The sequence below is a fragment of the Rhinolophus hipposideros genome (assembly GCF_964194185.1).
Source record: "Rhinolophus hipposideros genome assembly, chromosome: 8".
In the NCBI taxonomy this organism is placed as follows: domain Eukaryota; kingdom Metazoa; phylum Chordata; class Mammalia; order Chiroptera; family Rhinolophidae; genus Rhinolophus; species Rhinolophus hipposideros.
This window is the reverse complement of record NC_138054.1, coordinates 17,573,992-17,593,426: the sequence shown is the minus strand read 5'-3', so window position 1 is coordinate 17,593,426 and position 19,435 is coordinate 17,573,992. Positions and strand designations below refer to the sequence as shown.

At 37.2% G+C, this 19,435-nt stretch overlaps 1 protein-coding gene across 2 annotated transcripts in view; it reads right to left on the bottom strand.

Moving 5' to 3' along the window:
* Window positions 1–19,435, bottom strand: part of CAP2 (cyclase associated actin cytoskeleton regulatory protein 2) — a 142,082-nt gene that overhangs the window by 104,220 nt on the left and 18,427 nt on the right. For both annotated transcript variants that reach the window (XR_013993898.1, XM_081057890.1), the window contains exons 2-3: window positions 12,155–12,276; window positions 8,874–8,974 (exon numbers count right to left, since the gene is read on the bottom strand). Coding sequence is in view for 1 of the 2 variants with exons in the window: in XM_081057890.1 (XP_080914016.1) it covers window positions 8,874–8,974; window positions 12,155–12,275 (222 nt within the window). In the remaining variant the exon portion in view is untranslated. The remainder of the gene's footprint in view (window positions 1–8,873; window positions 8,975–12,154; window positions 12,277–19,435) is intronic.

The following is a 19,435-nucleotide window of genomic DNA, read 5'->3' as shown; positions in this document are numbered from 1 at the left end:
TTCATCAACCATGTCTACCCAACATCAATCCAACTACACTGAGATCTTACTATGAACACTCCACCCGTGAATGGTCCTTGATGAAGCACAGGTTCCCCAACCCCCATGAATTTCCAGGCAGCTTGGACCTCTGTCCACTAGGGTCGTCCTAGAGCCAAGCTGTGTAGGATCAACACCCTCTGATGCCTGCATTGTCTTACTTGTCTTTTGCTATTCAGTGCCTAGACTCCCTTCTAGGCAATACCTTGATTCCAAGATTTTTTTCTTAAAGTATCAAATATTCCTTCCCCTGTCTTCTGATGATAATAAACATACTTGTGAACAGTTTAAAAGACACAGATGTTTAGCAAGTAAAAACTTTCAGTAAACTTTTACTAAAAATGACCCTAAAAATGATCATTGTCAGTTATTTGATGAATACTGTTCCAGACTTTATTTGTAGGAAGGATAATCTTTCTCAATGTACATATGACTTCATCCCTCTCTTCTTTCAGTTCTTGCTCAGTTACCCTTAGCAAATCTCTTTTCCTGCCTTCTTGTGTCCCATTTGTGAATTTCAAAGTTATTCTTATAATCAAAGGAGTGTGACATCCACTCATAAAGAAAAAGAAAAATCCTATGCTTGGTAGAAAAAGTAGAAAGGAATCAGGCCCAACATCAGCTGAAAGTATGGATAATCTGAATAGAAATCACCATCTATTTCTTTGTCTTTCTCTAATGAAACTCACATTCCCCCAGGTACCAGCATTCATAATAAATGACTATTTTTTCATTTAATGTTATTGTTTTTCTGCATCATTTAACTAAAAGCATAGTGGAAGGATGTTTTCCAGCATTTTGCATTAGATACGTGCTGCTCAAAAAAAACCTATGGTGAAGATTTTTCTTTTTAATTTCTCATGTCACAGCCTAATCCTTTTGTAAAATAAATTACCAAGCTTCACTAGAAACATGAAGTGAAAACCAGATACACAAAGCACAAGCCCCAGATTTTTTAATTACTAAATTTAACAGACTTAAAATTACTCTGTTGGATTGTTATACAAGTTTTCAAAGTCTTGCAATTTCTGTACTTATCTTGTGGCAGACCATTAGCAAAGATTTTGTGAATTGCAGTGGTCTGTCTACTGCACAGAGAGTAATGCTTTTCCATATCTTTGCATTAGGAACCAAACCACCCATCGCTTACATTAGGTTTATGGACAGGTGTCTTCCAAGTTTCTAAGAACTAATTTACAAATGAACTTTGGGATGGGAGTCCCCATTTAAAAGTTTGGCACTGTCTGTATTTGGTTATATTGAGACAATCTACTGAATTTTTCACTTTTCATCCAGATGTTTAAAATTATACAAATAAAGCTAAAGACTCTTGAAACTGGGGAGAGTTGATTATTGGAAATACACAGTGAAGTCCCAGACAAAAGTTTAATTTCCCAACTGGCCCTTTCAGACTCCAAAGTTATTTCTTGCCTAGCCACAATTATTTTGAATATTAATGATCAAAGAGGAAACTCAGTCCAAACAAAAACACCACACAAAATTCTATTTCTTTTTCAAATGTGACCTTCAGTTTAAAATACTTATAGTAAGGTTCAGAAAAATACCGTCTTAGATAGAGCTCATGGGATTTCTATTGGCAATGACTATGTTAACATATGGATACATTTTCATATCACTTATGGATTTTCATCTAGCTTTCTTAAGCTGCCTTAGAGCTCTAGTCTTTCAGTGGCTCACTTTCCTCAACTATAAAACTGGAATGAGAACAAAAGAAACAAGGGAGGTACTAGACAAATTGTCAGAGCTATGATAAATTCAGGACGTTTTTATGTGTGTGTGTGATAAACAAAAATCCACAAAGTCTATATTTCTCCATATTTCACTTGTTAATTCATGACTTGAAATCTGGCCTTTTTTTTTTTTTTAACCACTAGTCTAGGACATTGCTTGATTCAAATTGTCAGCCATAGTACTGTCATCCATCCATTGACTCAATAATTCATTAAGGAGTTGATTCATTCACTTAAGAATTTATTTTCATTCATTCATTTAGCATACATTTATTAACGACTTATTATGGGCACAGTGCTAAACACAGAGGGTCAGAGGATATCAGCCTACTTCTGGAATCTTGAAATAAACCCGAACACTCAACAGGTGGGTCCCAATAGATAAATCATGCTACCTTTCCTGTATATTAATCTGTTTTAACTAAAGCAATCAAAAATATCAGAATTCCAACTTTACTATTTAAAATATTTATTTTGCAAACTGTTTTCTGAAAGGGGAAGGATTTCTATTGCAAACGTATATGAATGACAAATTATAAATTCCTTGAATATCCTGTTTTCTTTCATGTTAGCAAAACATCTTATATTTTATATAGAAAAAGAGTTGGCTTATTATGTGTTATAAAATGTATAATATGATGTTTTAAAACTTATAGTTTTAAACCATAATCTAAACTGGAAATACAGCTGGAAAAATGCAAAAGATGAGAAAGCATATTTTGTACATGCCTAATGTACACAAACAAATCTACAAATACATTTCCTACAATCAGAGTGACTCTTGGGAGAGTGTCCATATATTCGACCAAACTGGTTTTTCTTATATGCAGCTAATTAACAGCATAACGAGGAATTCTTAGGTGAATGGTGCATATGTACGTTTGTGTGTGTGTGCGTGCACGTGTGTGTGTGTGTGTGTGTGTGTGTGTGTGTGTGTTTTGTGGGGATGGATGCATTGATAGAAATAACAAGATAATCTAAATGAAATCAAGTTATTACTTTTGAACAAAGTAATGCTGAAACAGCCTCCAGGCAAACAATTAAGAAGTAATCCTGCAGTCTAAATAGAACACAACAACAAATGTTCAATTACTGGCATAGTCTTAGAAAGAAGGAAGGCTAGAAAAAAAAGAAACAGGCAAGGGAAAGGGAAAGGAGACACACATTGCAGTACTGGGCAGTGTGACTAAATTCTAAAACGGGAAATAATCCTTTGAAAGGGTATTTCTGGGGAGAAAAATCTTTGGAGATAAGTTGCTGGTTACCCTCAGAAACTCATGACATGAACTGAGATGTAAATTCTTGCTGTGCTTACATAGAGCAATACCATTTATGTGAGACTCAAGAATCTAATTTTTCTCCAGATGTGGGCCAAGAGGTGCCAGCTGGTAGGTGACATAGCTTACTCCCAGCCACAGCAGCCTGGACATACTCAAAATGCATCCCTGTGTATTTTGTCTCTTCTATTTTGTTTATGCCAGTGAACAAAGAACAGAGAAGGAAAACCAGGACGGCTGTTCCATAGGTTTCCGTAGAATGTGTGCTTTAAGAAGCCAAAAAAAAAGCACTCAGACAAAAGTTTAGCAAAAATATAGTTACTGTCCAGGAAGCAAAAAAGGCAGGTATCATCTTAACCTGAGAGATTCATGGAACCTAATTCATTGTTTCAGCAAAATATTTTGGTGACATATTTTATTTTTCATAGAGCAAATGGGGGCAATCCTGGTGGTTAGTGATGCCTGATGGCCCTTTAAGAGATGTTTAGATTCCAAATCCAGTTTCTTATTAGCCTGTCCCCAAAGCTCTTAATGTGCTATGAAACTAGAATGCTCAAGGAAAGAAACAAGGATTACATGCTCTAAAAACAAACATCTTATGTAAAATAGTGGTCACAGGGATGTCCGACTACACCCAATGACTTAGCAGAAATGAGTCAAAGCATATGTTTATAGCAAAGTATTTGTTCCATGCTGAGAATAAAAATTCTACACATTCTTGTAAAGAATGATAACAGAGACTAACCTATCTGTGACCTTTCTGAATTCTGCAAATTTGGTACCAACAGCTCAGTGAGTGATGATCAGGCTGAGACAAGACCAATGCGATGGGGCATAAGTGAAGACCCATGAGGGACACAGTTCATCTATCCTGGAGGCCACCATTCTCCCTGTCCCTCAGCTCCCTCAGCCCTGCTCTGAGGAGACACACGAAAGGCACAAGTTACAGTGATATTTCACCTTCTCCTCAGCCCTTGCTCCTGAACCAACCATCATAATGACTGTTCCTTATACTGTGGAAATTTGGTAAGAAGAACAGTAACAGCTGTGCAGTGCAGAGGGCAGAAAGATGGTAGCAGGTAAGTGCCACTTGCTTCTCCCTAGGGACTCAGTGATTGACAAAGGTGTTGGGAGACACAGCTGTCCAGCCAGCCAAAGCGAGGCGGTTCCTAATGTAATGGATTGACACTCGGAAACAAGATTACTGGCTTTGCCATTAAGATATGGGGCTCCATTTAACACATCACCTAACTGCTCTAGTTTGCAGTTTCCTGCTCTGAAGAAATGAGCAAAAGACAGGTAGGAGGGAAGGGAGGAAGGAAGACAAGGAAAGAAAACAGAAAAGGGAGTATATATTGGATATCTGATTTCTAAGGCACTTCCTTCTCTAATAATTCTGACTATCATAACTGGCTAAGACGGTAAGAAAGAAGATTCCCAATTTTAAAGCCTGTGTAAGTAAAATCTTGAGGCAGAATTCTTTATATGGGCTTTTCTTTTTTATTTCTTGATCTCTGCTGTTTGGAGAATATCAAAGATGTACAGATCCTTTGGGTTTGAGACTACCAAGGTATTCTATGTCTAATAAAAATAAATGTTCAAATTAAAACAATTAGCAGGAAACCAGAAATTAATGGTCGAGCCAACTGGACTGAAGATGAGTGGGGGAGTGAGGAAGATCTGTGTAGAATGGGCTCTTTTGTTCAGTCAACCCCAAACTTGTGCTTCCCATCTTCTTTTTTTTTTTTTTTGGCAGGGGCATGAGGGTTCCTATGTAGTCCCAGATTATAAAACACCAAAAATGCAAATGGTCACTTTTAAAAATGAGTACAAATTACTACAAAACCAAAAAATATGAATAGAATTAGCAAAATAAATGTGTATTTTTGTATTATTTATTCCAGAGATAAGATTATTAATTATCCCAGATATAAGGTCCATGTAAAGGAAGAGGTGACAACCTGTAAGACCAAGAAGGACGGACTCATGGAGGCCTCAAGGTCTTTTTAACTGAGGGAGTCTGATTTCCTTCTATACCATGGGAAAGGAGGATATTTTATCTTTAGTGTTGTGTGTGTCCTTCTTCTGATATGTTTCCTTCTGCTTGCTTCACATGTTCAGATGATTGAGGTACTTTCCCTGGCATAGCTCAAGAAGCTTTTTATAAAGGTGATGATGTTGCCTTATCGCAAGTTCTTCGACTGGAAACCAAATCGCCCCTCATGTTTTAAGGCTGACACAGCAGCTGAGTCACTCAATCAGGCTGTGAGAGCCGGAAGGCCCTTCCAAGTGAGGTCGTCCAGCCTTACTACTGAGCAGGGTAAGGGACTAGCTCAAGGTCATGCTGTAAAAAGCAGAGCCAGCTCTAAAATCCAAATACAAACTGCCAGTGCTAGTCAGCGGACGATACTCCTTGTTTTGCCACTCCTTGAACTCGTTATCCATCCAGCATGGTCTAAAATGAACAAAACATTTTGCAGATGGTTTAAATAAATGACAAAGACTAACGACATCTAGAATACTGATGGTGACCCATTAAAAGTGCGGCTATGCTAATTGTCTAAAAGGGTTCATCCTACATAAAGTCGGGGAACTCATAGTGCAGTGCGATTAATCATACTCTGCTTAAGTGTGCAGACCTTTATTGCCCTTTTGTTCAAATTGTGGTTCTGTCACTTTATTAAACAATTAATAAAAGAGTGTTTTCTAAATCATTTTAATCAAGAATAAGAAATAAATGTTGCAGACTTCTAGAAACAGTTCAAATTTAAATTCTCTAAATCTCCAAAACGGGTTCCAGTTAGGAAGAGCTATGTGACCTGCAGCTGCTTCATGACTGTCAAATCATTTAGAAATGGACCTGAAACTTAGTTCCATATGCCATGAAAAACAACAGGGCAGCTTTAAAAAAAAAAAGAAAAACAATCACATTCGTCCATCTAAGGGTTAAGGGTGTCTGAGGAAGGGCTTGGTATTAACATAGGCCCAGTTTCTAGAGGATCCTTTCCTGTGATATTGAGGACTATATTTATTCTAAACATCTATTATAAAATTATGCATTGTTTGTACTTTCTTAAAAGGGGTGCAAGCTGTATCATTGTTCCTTGGTTGAAGAGTAATTTAAATAAGCCCTTTGGTTTATGCTACATACAAGAAGGCTTTACAAGATCTAATCTTTGCTAAACCTGTTATATTCTTCGGTTTAGCAGAGCTTCCTAATTGTAGCTATTAGTTCCACTTTTTTTGCGGTCTGTTCTGTCAATAGACTATTGAATGTTCAGTAAATTAAGCCCAACCAGCAGCCAACACATCGAGACAGACGTTAAATCATAGCTTGGCTGTCCTTATTCATTATTAGTATCTGTAAAATAGCTTTTAAGCACAGGGACAGGATTTAACATGATGCACATTTGTGTCATTCTCAAGTTTCCATACTGTACAATCAGGTATGTGAGGTTTTTGTTTTTTGTTTTTTTCTAGGCAACAGGTGTGTTCTTGGAACAAAGTTCAACCCCCACTTCTGGCTTATGTGAGAGGCAGCAGCTGCAAGCTTAATGTCAATGACACATGGTTCTATAAGAGAGAAAAAATAAACTACTTGTTCAATGTATTAAAATAATGGGCAGATGGATGATAGCTGCCTGCACTTTTTCTTTGTGTTGTAGCATCAGAGTCTAAACTTTCAGATGACAAGTGTTTCTCTCTTTCTCTCTCTCTCCCTCCCTCCTTCTCTCCTTTTCTCCCTCCCTCCCTCCCTCCTTCTTTCCTTCCTAAAAAAGTATTATGTATTTATTATTGAGAATATTCTTTCATTTGAGTCATATTGTTTTCAGGCTCATGAGTGGAGAGAAGAAAAAACCTAATATAAATCATGCTACACTTTATAACTCAATTTTGTTCTAAAAAGAATTTAAAGGAACTGTTTACTACGCAATTTGAAGAGACTTAGCACGCAATGTCTACAATTTTTAAAATAAAAAATTAAATATGCTTATTTACAGGCTTCACTATTCTCTAGTAAAAAAAGTCTACATAGAATTTTGTGAGATATTACTAATAAGAGGCATACCTCAGAAGTACAATGTCAACATTAATTAACAGTAACAATAATGATACAATGATTATTGTGATTGTGATCAAGAGAGTAAATGTTCATCAATCACTCAAGAATCTCTTTTAGTGTATTAGGATAATGTTCCATTTTATATGTTAGTTTTCAGGTACTATCATGCCTTAGAATATAAGAAGCTCAGCCACTATCTTTCTACATATACGTTTTCTTGTAAACAAAAACATTAAGCTCAAAAACAGACCAGAGTAATTACAGAGCTCTGTGATATATTTGAAGTAAACATGTCTTATTGCACAGATTTTTCTAGAACTCATGTGTTTCAGAACTTCCCCGCTTTTGCCAATGGGTATTTCAACAGGAATACCTAATAAAAATGGAGGTCATGAGAAGAATCTTCATTTTTTTTGGATGTGGCAAACAAATTCGTTGCAAATATGATGAGATAAGCACCTATTTAATTACAATCCTGGAACCTTTGGTATAACTTGAGTCACCAGATGTCCTGGAAGACTATTGCATATAATGTCTAGTTGGGGAAGGAGCAAGGAGAGAGAGAATACCTTTTTAAGTTTTTTGTTAACCCCAAACCACAACATTATTCAAGAATCAGATTTTCTGTGAATCTATACTGAAAATGGTTTTGCCAGGATTGTCTCATTGCTAAGAAATCTATAAGCAGATGGATTTGGAATTCAATCCTCTGCAAGAAACAAAGGCAAATGAAAAAGAACCTGATGATAAACTTCTTTTAGATTGTTAATGGGTTTGGCTATTATTATACATTAGATTTTCACTAAACATGTGCAAATAATGACTAGCCTTAGAGAAGATGCTAACATTTAAAAATGTGTAAAAGGTATTTAAAACTCAGCCACCATACTGTTCATCAGCTTATCAAAGGCCTGGATATCATTAAAGGTCTCTACCAATCCAGAGATTATCAAATTCTATTACTTTGCTTTCCCCCAAGCTGTACTTTTAAAAAACTGTGGTAAAATATACATAGTAAAAAATTGACCATCTTTACCATTTTTAAGTGTACGGTTCAGTAGTGTTAAGTATATTCACATTGTTGTGTAACAGATCTTCAGAATGTTTTCTGAAGTTTGATTTGTATTGTAAAACTAAACCTCTATACCCATTAAACGAGTTCCCATTTCTCTCTCTCCACACCCTTGGCAACCACCATTGGACTTTCTTTCTCTATGAATTTGACTACTCTATGTACCTCATATAAATGGAATCATACAGTATTTATCTTTTTTGTGAGCAGCTTATTTCACTTAACATAATATCCTCAAGGTTTATTCATATTGTAGCACGTATCAGAATTTCCTTCCTTTTTATTGCTGAATAATATTCACTTACATATTAATGTGTATATGCCACACTTTGCTTATCCATTCATCCGTCCACAGTCACTTGGATTGCTTCCATCTTTCGGCTATCATGAATAACGCTGCTCTGAGTATGGGTATACAAATACCTCTTCAAGATCCTGCTTTCAATTCTTTTCAGTATATATCCAGAAGGGAAATTGCTGGATTATATTATAATTCTGTCTCTAATTTTTTGAGGAACCACAATACTCTTTTCCATATTGGCTGTACCATTTTACACTCCCACCAGCAGTACACAGGGTCCCAATCTCTCAATATCCTTGCTAACCATTGTTAATTTTTTTTTTAATAGTAGTGATCCTTTTGATGGAAAACAAGGGAGGAAAGTACTCACATGAGTCTCCACATCACCAGCAAGGATTCTACTCTTCTTTAAAAACTCGGCCACCATACTTTTCATCAGCTTATCAAAGGCTTCCACTGAGGGTGCCACACCTTTTGAAAAAGAATATATTGTTATGCCCTGGTAGTTTAATGAAAAGCACATGACTTGACCAAAGCCACATTACAAATAAGAGGCAGATCCAAGAACGGAACCAAGTCTTATTAATCCAAAGCCAGTGTACTTTCTTCTATACTGACCGGAGCAGGTGCTATAAAAGCCTTGCAAACAGTTATCAATGTTTTCCATGACAATGAAAAGGTAATAATGAACTCTGGGCAAGTAGGAAAAGAAAGTTAATGTCACACATTTTGTTCCTTCTTCACTTCCAGGGGGAGGAGAAGTGGCTATGGTGGGCATGAAAATGACTGCTGAGCTGATTGATGCAGATTAAGTTTTGATCTGCCAAATAACTATAAAAGCTTAAGTGACAATGGTGATTGGTGTGCTCTGCATTTCTCTCCCTGCCTCTTACTTCACAAAAAAAAACTGTGTCTAAGTCCCGGACTTCACGTCCCTAATATGGAGAAAGATAATAACTGAAAAAACTCAGCACTACAGGTTCTTAACATCCAAGCCAAAACCTAGGACTCCACACACATAAATGTATAAGATGAAGCTTCCTTCGTTTTCCCTTTTTCCCAGTTGCGCATTTCCATAGGCCCAAAGGGTGATGGATATATTTGTTTACAGCTCTCTGTACCTTGTCTAACTTCTGAGCAGGCTACTGAAGCTGAGTTATCCTAAAGTTCAAAATACAGTCTGTCCCAATTTCTAGAACATAAAAAGGTGTCAGCCCAAAGATTCCTTATGGATCCACTTGGAAACAGAGAAACCTGTTTGTTGCTGTGGGAGAGGCATGAGAGGTTTCTGCTGAGTATTTAAAGTGGAGGAAAGTTTTAGAAATGTGACGAAAGACTCTATACAGCAGAAGGTATTAATATAATGATAAAATGGAGTATTTTACAATTTCCTCTCATCAGTCAACTCTGCTCACACCTCCTCCTGGCAGCCTTTAACGGCCTATCTTTCACCCCTGCCTGCATCCTTTGAGCACCCCTCAATCAGAGCACTTGTGGCCCTGTATAGTAATGCATCAACACCAACGACTCTGCAGGATTAGGACTGTGTAAAACTCATCTTAGATTTCCTCGCACCTAACGTAGTACTTGTCACTTGGCAGACATGCACCAATATTTCTTCCACTGTTGGTCAAAACATACCTGATTGTCAGGGGAAAAATAAAGCACATCAAAACACATCATAATACCAATACCATAAGAAGGGCAGTTTTTTGATCTGCACATATTATGGATTTGTAATGGATTGGTTTCCTTCTAAAGTGTTTTTTTTTAAATAAAAAATAATTTTTATCTTGAATTATAGCATCATTGTAATGACAATATTTATATTTAAGGTGAGAGGTTGTCCTTAAGGATTTGTTAAAAGAGAATTTAGGAAATTACCAAAGCCTACTAATCAAGAAGAAATGGAAATTACATTGTTTAGGATTAGTCAAATGTTTTAAGGATGGCTATCATTCAGACGTTTTGCCAATTATCTTACTTACTAATTATATTACTTCATTTCAAGTAGGATAACCAATTGCTTGCTTTAAAAGACATCACTTTAATAACTGGCTTGGGATGTTTTGCTATTTAAGAAAACAAGTTTAAATACTTAATTTAATTATATGCCTTACAATTTTGCTTAGCCTATTAGTTTTCCCATAATTTTTCTTTTTATAAAGAATATAAAATATGCAGCCTAGTTAGTTCTTTGAGTAAGTGAAGTTCAAATTATGGAGGGGTTTTTCTCTTTATTCAACAACATTAAACAATCTCTTGGGAATTGGATTTTAACTTTATTTTATTTGTGGGCTTTATATTTGTGGTTGGCAATCTTAGAGAAAGGTCTTTTTATTACTGGATGCCAAAGTCATAAGGAAACAAAGTTACAGAGGAGTAAAAAAAAATATTTTCTTACAAATAAGGTTTACTGAACCTCATAGACCAACTATGTAGTTAAAGAAAAAAAAAAGAGGCTTAAAGTGAAATCATAGATGTGTCTCAATTGATGCGGAAAAAACTTACAGGCCCCTGGCAGCCTTCTTTTAAACATCCGCTTTCAATTCATTCAAAGCATTTTAATTTTCATTGTGTTCAGAGGGGGAAAAAAAGAAAAAACCAGCCTGTGAATTTGTGCTCACACAGTAATTTTTGTCCCAGGGCATGTAATACAAGGCACAGCTCCAAATACGCCTGAAATTCTAGAAGTACCAATGTGGATTTTGCCTGGTAAAAGCTTTGTTTGAAACCTTCTTTTCCCCAAGGCTTTCTCAGCCCCCAAAAGTCTGACAGTTTTCAAAATGGGTCAGATAAGGAGGAAACGTATGTGAGACAAGAAGAGAGTTGCCAGATTAAATGCAGATAGGCCAGTTAAATTTGAATTTAAAATAAAACACAATGAATAAATTTTTAGAATAGGTGTGTACCTTTCAATATAGCCCATGCAGTATTTGGAACACGTTTAGACCAAAAAAAAAAAAGTAGTTTATCTGAAATTCAAATTTGACTGGGTATCCTGTATTTTTATTTGCTAAATCTGCAACCGTAGACTAGAAGAAATTGGAAAAATTACTGTAGGTAACTTAGAGAGTTTGCAATACATGGAATCCTTTTAAAGAAATAATTAACTTCTTATGTTTGCTCATATAATTAAAAAAATTTTTTTTTAAGTGTGGTATTACCATACAACTTTAAAAGCATATTTGGTAAGGAACAGGCAAAGGTAAAACAATGTGATGTGATCATGTAACACCAAAGTCATACTGGGTTCACTTCAGGCTCACTGACTCTTTAAATTTAAAATCTACAGACTGATAATTCCTTCCAATTTACATTCTAACTGAGAACATTAGTTTCTTTTTGATAACTACTTAGATAATATATTTAGTCATTGAGGGTGGAACAGCAGTATAAACACTAAAATGAAAGAATCATGGTATTTGGCACATGGATTACAGTCTTAACAGGCAGAGATACTGGTAATTTTCATGGATTGTGGGTTGAAACTTTTCTTCCCTTTCTCTTTTTCAGGGATTTCTTGCATCTGGTTAATGTCATGGTCACATATAAAGGAAGGAATAGGGAAGTTGAGAGAAATATTCTTTGAGAACTAAATGCTGGGGACACAACTAAGTGACCAGTGATGAAAACAGGGTGCGTCCCTACCTCCATTGACACCGTTCATTTCCCCACAATCCCCAGGAGACCGGTGTGACGCTGCAGACAGCAACTCCAGGCGGCCGACTGCCCGCTCCAGTCTTTCCATCAGCCCCTGCATCTCTGCCATTCTAGAAGAACAGGGGCACAAAGGCAGGCCATGTGAGTATCAGGCAGGATTAGCAAGCTGACACCACCATCAAACTTATCAGCGGCAAGAAGGAAAGCAAAAATTACTCGACAGGGCTGTAATTACCTAGAGCAGGGGTGTCCAAACTGCGGCCCACGATCCATTGTTGATTGGCCCGCAGCAAATTCCAAAAATATATTTAGTTTACTTAAATAAACCAGGTGAGGCAATACGTACTTCACCTTGAGTGAGTGGCCCGGCTGTTTGTGTATTTTACCGCATATGGCCCTCAGAGAAAACCGTTGAAAAAAGTTTGAACACCCCTGACCTAGAGAGTATTTCTACCGATCAGAAAAATATGTGAAAATAACAAATTATTAGCTTATTTTCTATTCAATGACTTTTACAAGTCCCATATGCAATACACAAATATTCACTCTCTTTATACCATTATCCAGTGTCTCACTGAGTGCTTCTTTGTGCTTTGACACAGTCTATGTCTAGCATTTACTTAAAAGCCCAGGAATATATATCTCACAATTAATATTGCCAACTCTTATCCCACTGAATGGTGGGAGTATATTTTAACTATTTCCGATAATTCTTTCTGTTAAAGTATAATTCTCCAGGGGACACTAAACCCACTGATAATCCTTGTTACTCGGTTACCTGAATGCAAACAGCCCAGCACAGAATTATGAGTTTGTGAAACTGTGTAACATTTAGCAGCCCAACAAGGCCATCACCTCCAGAGTGAATTGTCTTGAACTTATTAGTTTGTTTCTGTGTTTCTGTTGCTGAATTATTTTAAATAACAATTATTCCGGGTGGTAGATATTTTAATTTAAAATAGTAAAAGTGGTTATGTCCTTTTGCTGCTGGTTATTTTTAGATAAACTTAGTTTCAGGTGGGGTGGTTTTTGGACAAAGTGATCTTCAGTCACCCAACACTCATGGCTGGGATAAACTGGGTTGGAAGCTGAGTAAGGATTTGGGGATAAAAGTGGGGGGCTGGGGCTTTCCTGCTTCCAAACAGATCTTAGATAGCTACCCAAGATAAGTACCTTAAAATTATTGACCCTGGAATGTGATGTTATTAAGGGAACCCACTCTCATTAGGCCAGGTGCATGAGGTCTAGCTGATAGGTACCATAACTCTGACCGTACCAACCTATTCTTGGCAAAAATCAGGCTGCTGCCCCAGAAAAAGTAAAACAGGCCTCACCTCAGGGTCTGTACTTCCCACTTTTATGAACTTTCCAAGCATCATCCTGAGCCACAGAGGACTGGCATGCTTCTGCATCAGAGACAACACTGCCCCGGAGCCTGGGTAAATTTTATTGCTCTAAAATGTGTGACTGTTTTCTGTTTCTGCTGGGAAGCAGGGAATGCATTTCTCTTTTGTAGTGCATTTCTATTTTGTAGTCCATTAGTTTTGAGCTTAAATGTAATGATGACTTGCTACTGCCTTTTTTAAAAGCAAGGTTATAGTTATCAAAACACGTGGATTGCTCTGTAATTCTGCATCCAAATGTCAGATGGTCACCAGATACGGATGGGGGAGTTCACTGTCTATTTTGGAAAGTCATCTCCTCTAAAACTGCCAGCAGCTACTCTTTCAAAATATGGGGCAGTATTTTCTGCACGGCTGAAATCAGCATCTAATCCCAAGGAGATTCAAAATTAGAAATTTCTCATCTATTCTTTTCCTCTTAATGTCAGAGTTTCTGCTTTCATAGCAATTGAAAAAAAAAGGAAGGAAATTAATTGACTCCATTACGTAAGCTTGTAAGGGAACTGGGTATCCTATACGTGGGTAAAGGCCATTTGAGAAATGATAAAAGCCCCTCAAATCTTTTAATAGTTGCCCATCTGTTCAGTTATCTATGTTCCCTGTTACTCAACTTGCCAAATGTTACCACCATAGACCTAGCTCATGTTAGGAAAAAAATGTGTTTGCTTTGTTAGCAAACTGCCCATCCCCCAACAGAAAAGCACCAAGTACCTCCAGTAGCTCCAGAGCTGTTTCAGGAAGGCCTGTTACATTTCACACGGAGGAGTCCTGTCCCTGACTGTGGCTTAATCAGCCTCCCGGACAAGACCCAAATGCACACTATCTAATAGTGCTCCATATGTTGAAAGACAACAGGAGTTAGACCATAAACTGCAGGGCTGGGCAGATTGGTGTGGAATGCAGTCTAAAAGTGAATCAGATGTCACTGCATATAAAATCACCATGAACTGAAGTCTTGCCACAGCCTCTTAAGAGGTCAAAATCCAGCTCATTCAAGGAGGCTGGAAAGATGCCCCGGGTTTAAAATTTTAGAATAGTTTCTAGGAGAAATGAAAGAACAAATAAAGAATACACCAGGATACCAAAAATATACATGTTAGTATTCCCAGGGAAAATGACAGGGTCCAAAATGGCTGTGCCCTCTTCTCCCAAAACACACACACACACACACACACACACACACACACACACACACACGTGCGTACACACACTTCTCCCCACATGTGCCCTCAGCTGCTGTCCTGGCTCTCAAGAATGAAGAAAGAACAGAGCTTCAGATTTTCCAAATTCTTCCCAGGAAGTTCCAATTGCCGTGGTTATTCAAAATGGATTTAGCCAAGTGTTGATAAAGAGGTGGGGGCCAGAAATGAAGAATTAGGCTGAGGAAATGGATAGAGCCGGCAAAGCAAATGCAGACAGCAAGGTCAGGGTAAGGAATGAAGCAGGGCCAGGTGGGCAGACAGATGAGTTTGGATTAGGAAGCCAGTGGAGGAGGGAAAAATGACAAGATGGCCAGATATAAAATGTTCTAAGAATTAGATGAGAAGCAAAGAGAACCCAGATAAACATATGGAAACCAAGAGACTGGCTTAGATGATGCAGCTCAAACTTGGCCTTCAGATTTTCTAGTAATTCTACTCCAAAGAAACCAACTTTGAGTTGAGGTTCCCTATAACCTACAGCGTATACAATATAAACACCAACATTTGTCCAGAGTGTGAGGGTGGGTGGAAAGAAAAAGGTGGAAGAACATAGAATTTCACAACTTTCTCTTTTGAATGTTTTAGGAAACAATACTTGAGATTAATCTTAATTCCTTGTTTTGCATTAATTTTTGAGTATTCTCTTCTGAGTTTCTTTATAATGGGAAGTATAACTCACCCTTGTTTGTCTTTTTTTTTTCTTACTTGAATTTCCCCCTCAGTTTTCCTTTTTCAAAGTTTAATTTTTATCAAAGCCAAACACTCACAGAATATAAAGGGTCAACAAATCTAACAGGCTTGTGATAAAAACACAAGTCCCATGACTGTCCCCTTCCGTTCCTTGGCTTGAAAGTCAACCATTTTCAATTATTTTAGCTGTTTCTTTTAGTAATTACCCCCTATCTCTAAGTAACATGGTTATACCTCTATGTCTTGTTTGTTTTCTTCAGTTTTAGGTTTTGAGTTCCCACCCAAAACAGGAGGGGTCACCTTTTCCTTGCCCTATCCCCACTGGCACATATGTGCATTATTTCCTTTTATCTCATCCTCTCAATAGTGTTATATCACAATTTTTGTGTAACTAATAATTAGTATTAACACAATGATGACTATTCACAGCTGAGTCATGAGGTATACTAAAATCATGTTTTGCACAACCTGTTTTCCTAGATCTATATTCTTCAGCCTCTCCGTTTTTTATATACTTAAAAATTACTTATTGTCAGACTCTTCCCAAGTTGTGTAAGTCTCCTTTCCATAGGGCCAAACACATCTGGAATTCTATTAGTTTTAGCTTCTCAGAGATATCTCTTCTGGAGAGTAAGTCTGATTGCATGATTCCTCCGTAGGCCTGCTGCATATCTGTAACCTGCGATCTGCCTTCACCTTCACTGAAGGTGAATAGAGAATCATCATTCTAGGGATTTCTCTCCCCTGTCCTCTTATGTGGTATTAACTCTTTCCTGGACTCTATAGCCTCCTCTTTGTTGGTGTACTTCCTTAATTGGAAAGAGCATTATCTTCTTTCAAAAGGTACATGAAAGGCCAACTTTTTTGAGACCTTGCATGTCTGAAAATATCTCTGTTTTGCTCTCACACTTACTTGATAGGTGGCTTGGCTGAGTATAGCATTCCAGGCTAGAAAATTTCCTCAGAATTTTAAAGGCATTGCTCCATTGTCTTCTAGCTTTCTAGGTTGCTGTTGAGAAGTCCAAAGCCATTCTGATTCTTCATCCTTTGGATGTAACCTGTGTTTTCCTCTCTAGAGGAAGTTTTGTGATCTTCTCTTTGCCCTGAGTATTTTGAACTTTCATGAAGATATGTTAGGTTGTTGATCAAATATTTTCTTTATAAATGATTTTCAAGAGGTGTAGAAAAGATAGGAAAACAGGCATTGCCTATTATTTGTCTCTGGGTGAGTTTATAAAGCAAAGTTTTTTTTTTTTTTCCTCAAATAAGGAAGTTAGCATTCTTAATATTCTTAATATTTAAGCAATTCAAACATCTCTTACACACAGTTGCCTACATTTACAAATACTTCATACATTACAACAAGAAAGCCAGTCAGTTTTGTCTCATCTACTGTCTTGGAATAGTATGGTGTTAGGGAAACATTTTCTGAAGAGAAAAGATTGCTATCATTGTTTAAAAGTTCTTTTTGTTTTTGTTTCACTGGTCATCTCATAGAACCCATCATCAAAGTACAGATATTTAGTTCCTAAGACTGTCCAGTGTTATGTACAGTGTTATACCAATAGTATTATGACTACGCCTAAAGCACTAAACGAGAGAGCACGTCTAACCTTCTCATAGCAGTTTCCAGTAAAGGAGAGTTCCCCACACTTTCAAACATTTTCTAAGGTCTCAATTGTTTTGCCCACATTTAACTGGGGCAGTTGGAATCATTAGCTGGGGAACTTTGGGAAAAGAGCTTAATTTTGTTTGCTTTAGTAACTACCTATGCATAGGGTTGCTAGAATGTGCATGTGAAGGCCTACACAGTGTGGCACATGGTCAGGGATAAACACGTTAGCTACTGTTATGAAGACATCCTATCTCATTTTGCTTTCCAGGGAAATAGCTAGATCTACATACCACTACACCAAATTTTCGTGTATTTGAAATGTTCAGCAATCATCTAGAATATCTGGCCAATGGAAATGATTAGCTGAAAATTTTAGGTTAGTATATTTATTATTATTATTTTAAACATTTCATTGCCCTCTGTGCATGTACATATTCCTCCAACATTTCTAAAAGAGGTTTTCTCAAATCCATTGGTAATGGTTACCATAAAATGAAAATTTTGCTAGGTAATTAGTAGTTTTTTTAATCACATATTTTTCCCCAGAGCTTTTTATAATGATTCTTTTGCTTGTAAACAGTCTTCTGCAAAGGACACAAGCACAATCTCTGTGGAATCATTTTTGGAAAATAGCACTCCTTCATACCTCAATTTTTTTTTTTTCACCCAAACCATCGTATGCTCAGTGGTAAGTGGTCTACGAAAGACCTAACTACTCAGTCTAACTAGTTATAAAAAGCAGCTTTGAAAGCTGCTTTGAAAGTTGACACCCCATGGTCCAGAGTAAGTGGTGATAAGCCCAGAATAACAGCCTATTTGTCTGTATTACATTCTTGGTATCTGTAAGACATACTGTCCAGTTAAAATACTTCCTTGTGTTAACTTTTCTGCTAGCACATGGCACACCTGGCCTCCTAAGGAGACCAGTCCAAGCTTTCCATGGACTGATACTCTTCTTGAGGTCTCCCACTGAGTCTACATGCTGCCACGTACATGGAGAATTCTATAAATACTTTTTGATTGACTAATTAATTGGCTACCACTCACTGCCTTTCCCTCTCCTACCCACGCACTGGCACAATCCCAGATCAGGCGGAAAGCCAGACTTTCACAGGAGAAATTTCCATTTAAAAGAAGATACAAGCTTAGTTTTTTCCACTGAAAACCACAGTGGCTTCCTCCCGTGATTTAAAAGAGCGTACTTGCTCCCTCGAAGGTGAACCGGTGGGTTTTCCATAGCTCCTACTTCTTTAGGATTTCAAAATTTTTAAAAGTCCATCTTATGCAAAGGGTTTTATAAATTCCTCATAGCAAGTTCATAAAACAAGGCAACTTTGACAACTTTTTCAAGTTAATAAAAGGGCTGGGTGTTCAGGGTGTCAGGCTTGCTACCGTGTTTCCCCGAAAATAAGACCTAGTTGGACCATCAGCTCTAATGTGTCTTTTGGAGCAAAAATTAATATAAGACCCAGTATTGTATTGTATTGTATTATATTATATTATATTATATTATACCCGGTCTTATATTATATTAAAATAAGACAAGGTCTTATATTAATTTTTGCTCCAAAAGACGCATTAGAGCTGATGGTCCGGCTAGGTCTTATTTTTGGGGAAACATGGTAGTTTAAAGCTCTCCTCATGAGGCCAATGGTGCAGAAACAACTGTGGTGTCCGTTTCTCCTGATTTATAAGGGAGACCCAGGTCCAATGGATTTCAAAGATCATGAGCAGAAGATTAAATTGACTATAGACTTGACGTAATACTAAGGTAATTGAAGACTTTCAAACCTGTTCTCAGCCTGGTTTGCAAATCTGGGCAGCTGGCTTATAGGAGAGCTCTCTGCAAACAATAAATTCGCCATAGACTAATTTCTCTATAATTACACCCCAATTTAAAAATTTTGTTAAACTACTATCATCAAATCAGGCTGTCCTAGATTGTTAAATTCTCTTTACCATGACTATATCAATTACCTTCCTTCCTTTCAGGAAGCTACCGATCACTAAGGGAAGTGATCTTGTAATTCACTATTACTAATTGGAGTAATGATATATATAGAAGAAACAAACCATAGTACTTTATTCATTCATTCAGTGACTGGCTCACTTACTTCATTCATTCAGTTAGTTCCCACGATTTCCTAAGCACAGTGCTCATATCTAGAAAATTAAGAGAGATTAAAATATATTTCCTGCCTACTGTAGTGCGCGGGGCTGGAAGCAGACCCTGCTCAATCAAGCCAGGAAATTGTTTCACTAAGATACATTCACGTTGCTAAGGTGTCCGCCTTCATATCTTTCGCTTACTCTCCTATAGAGCATTTCTGGAGCCAGCTTCTAATCAAATAGCAAACAA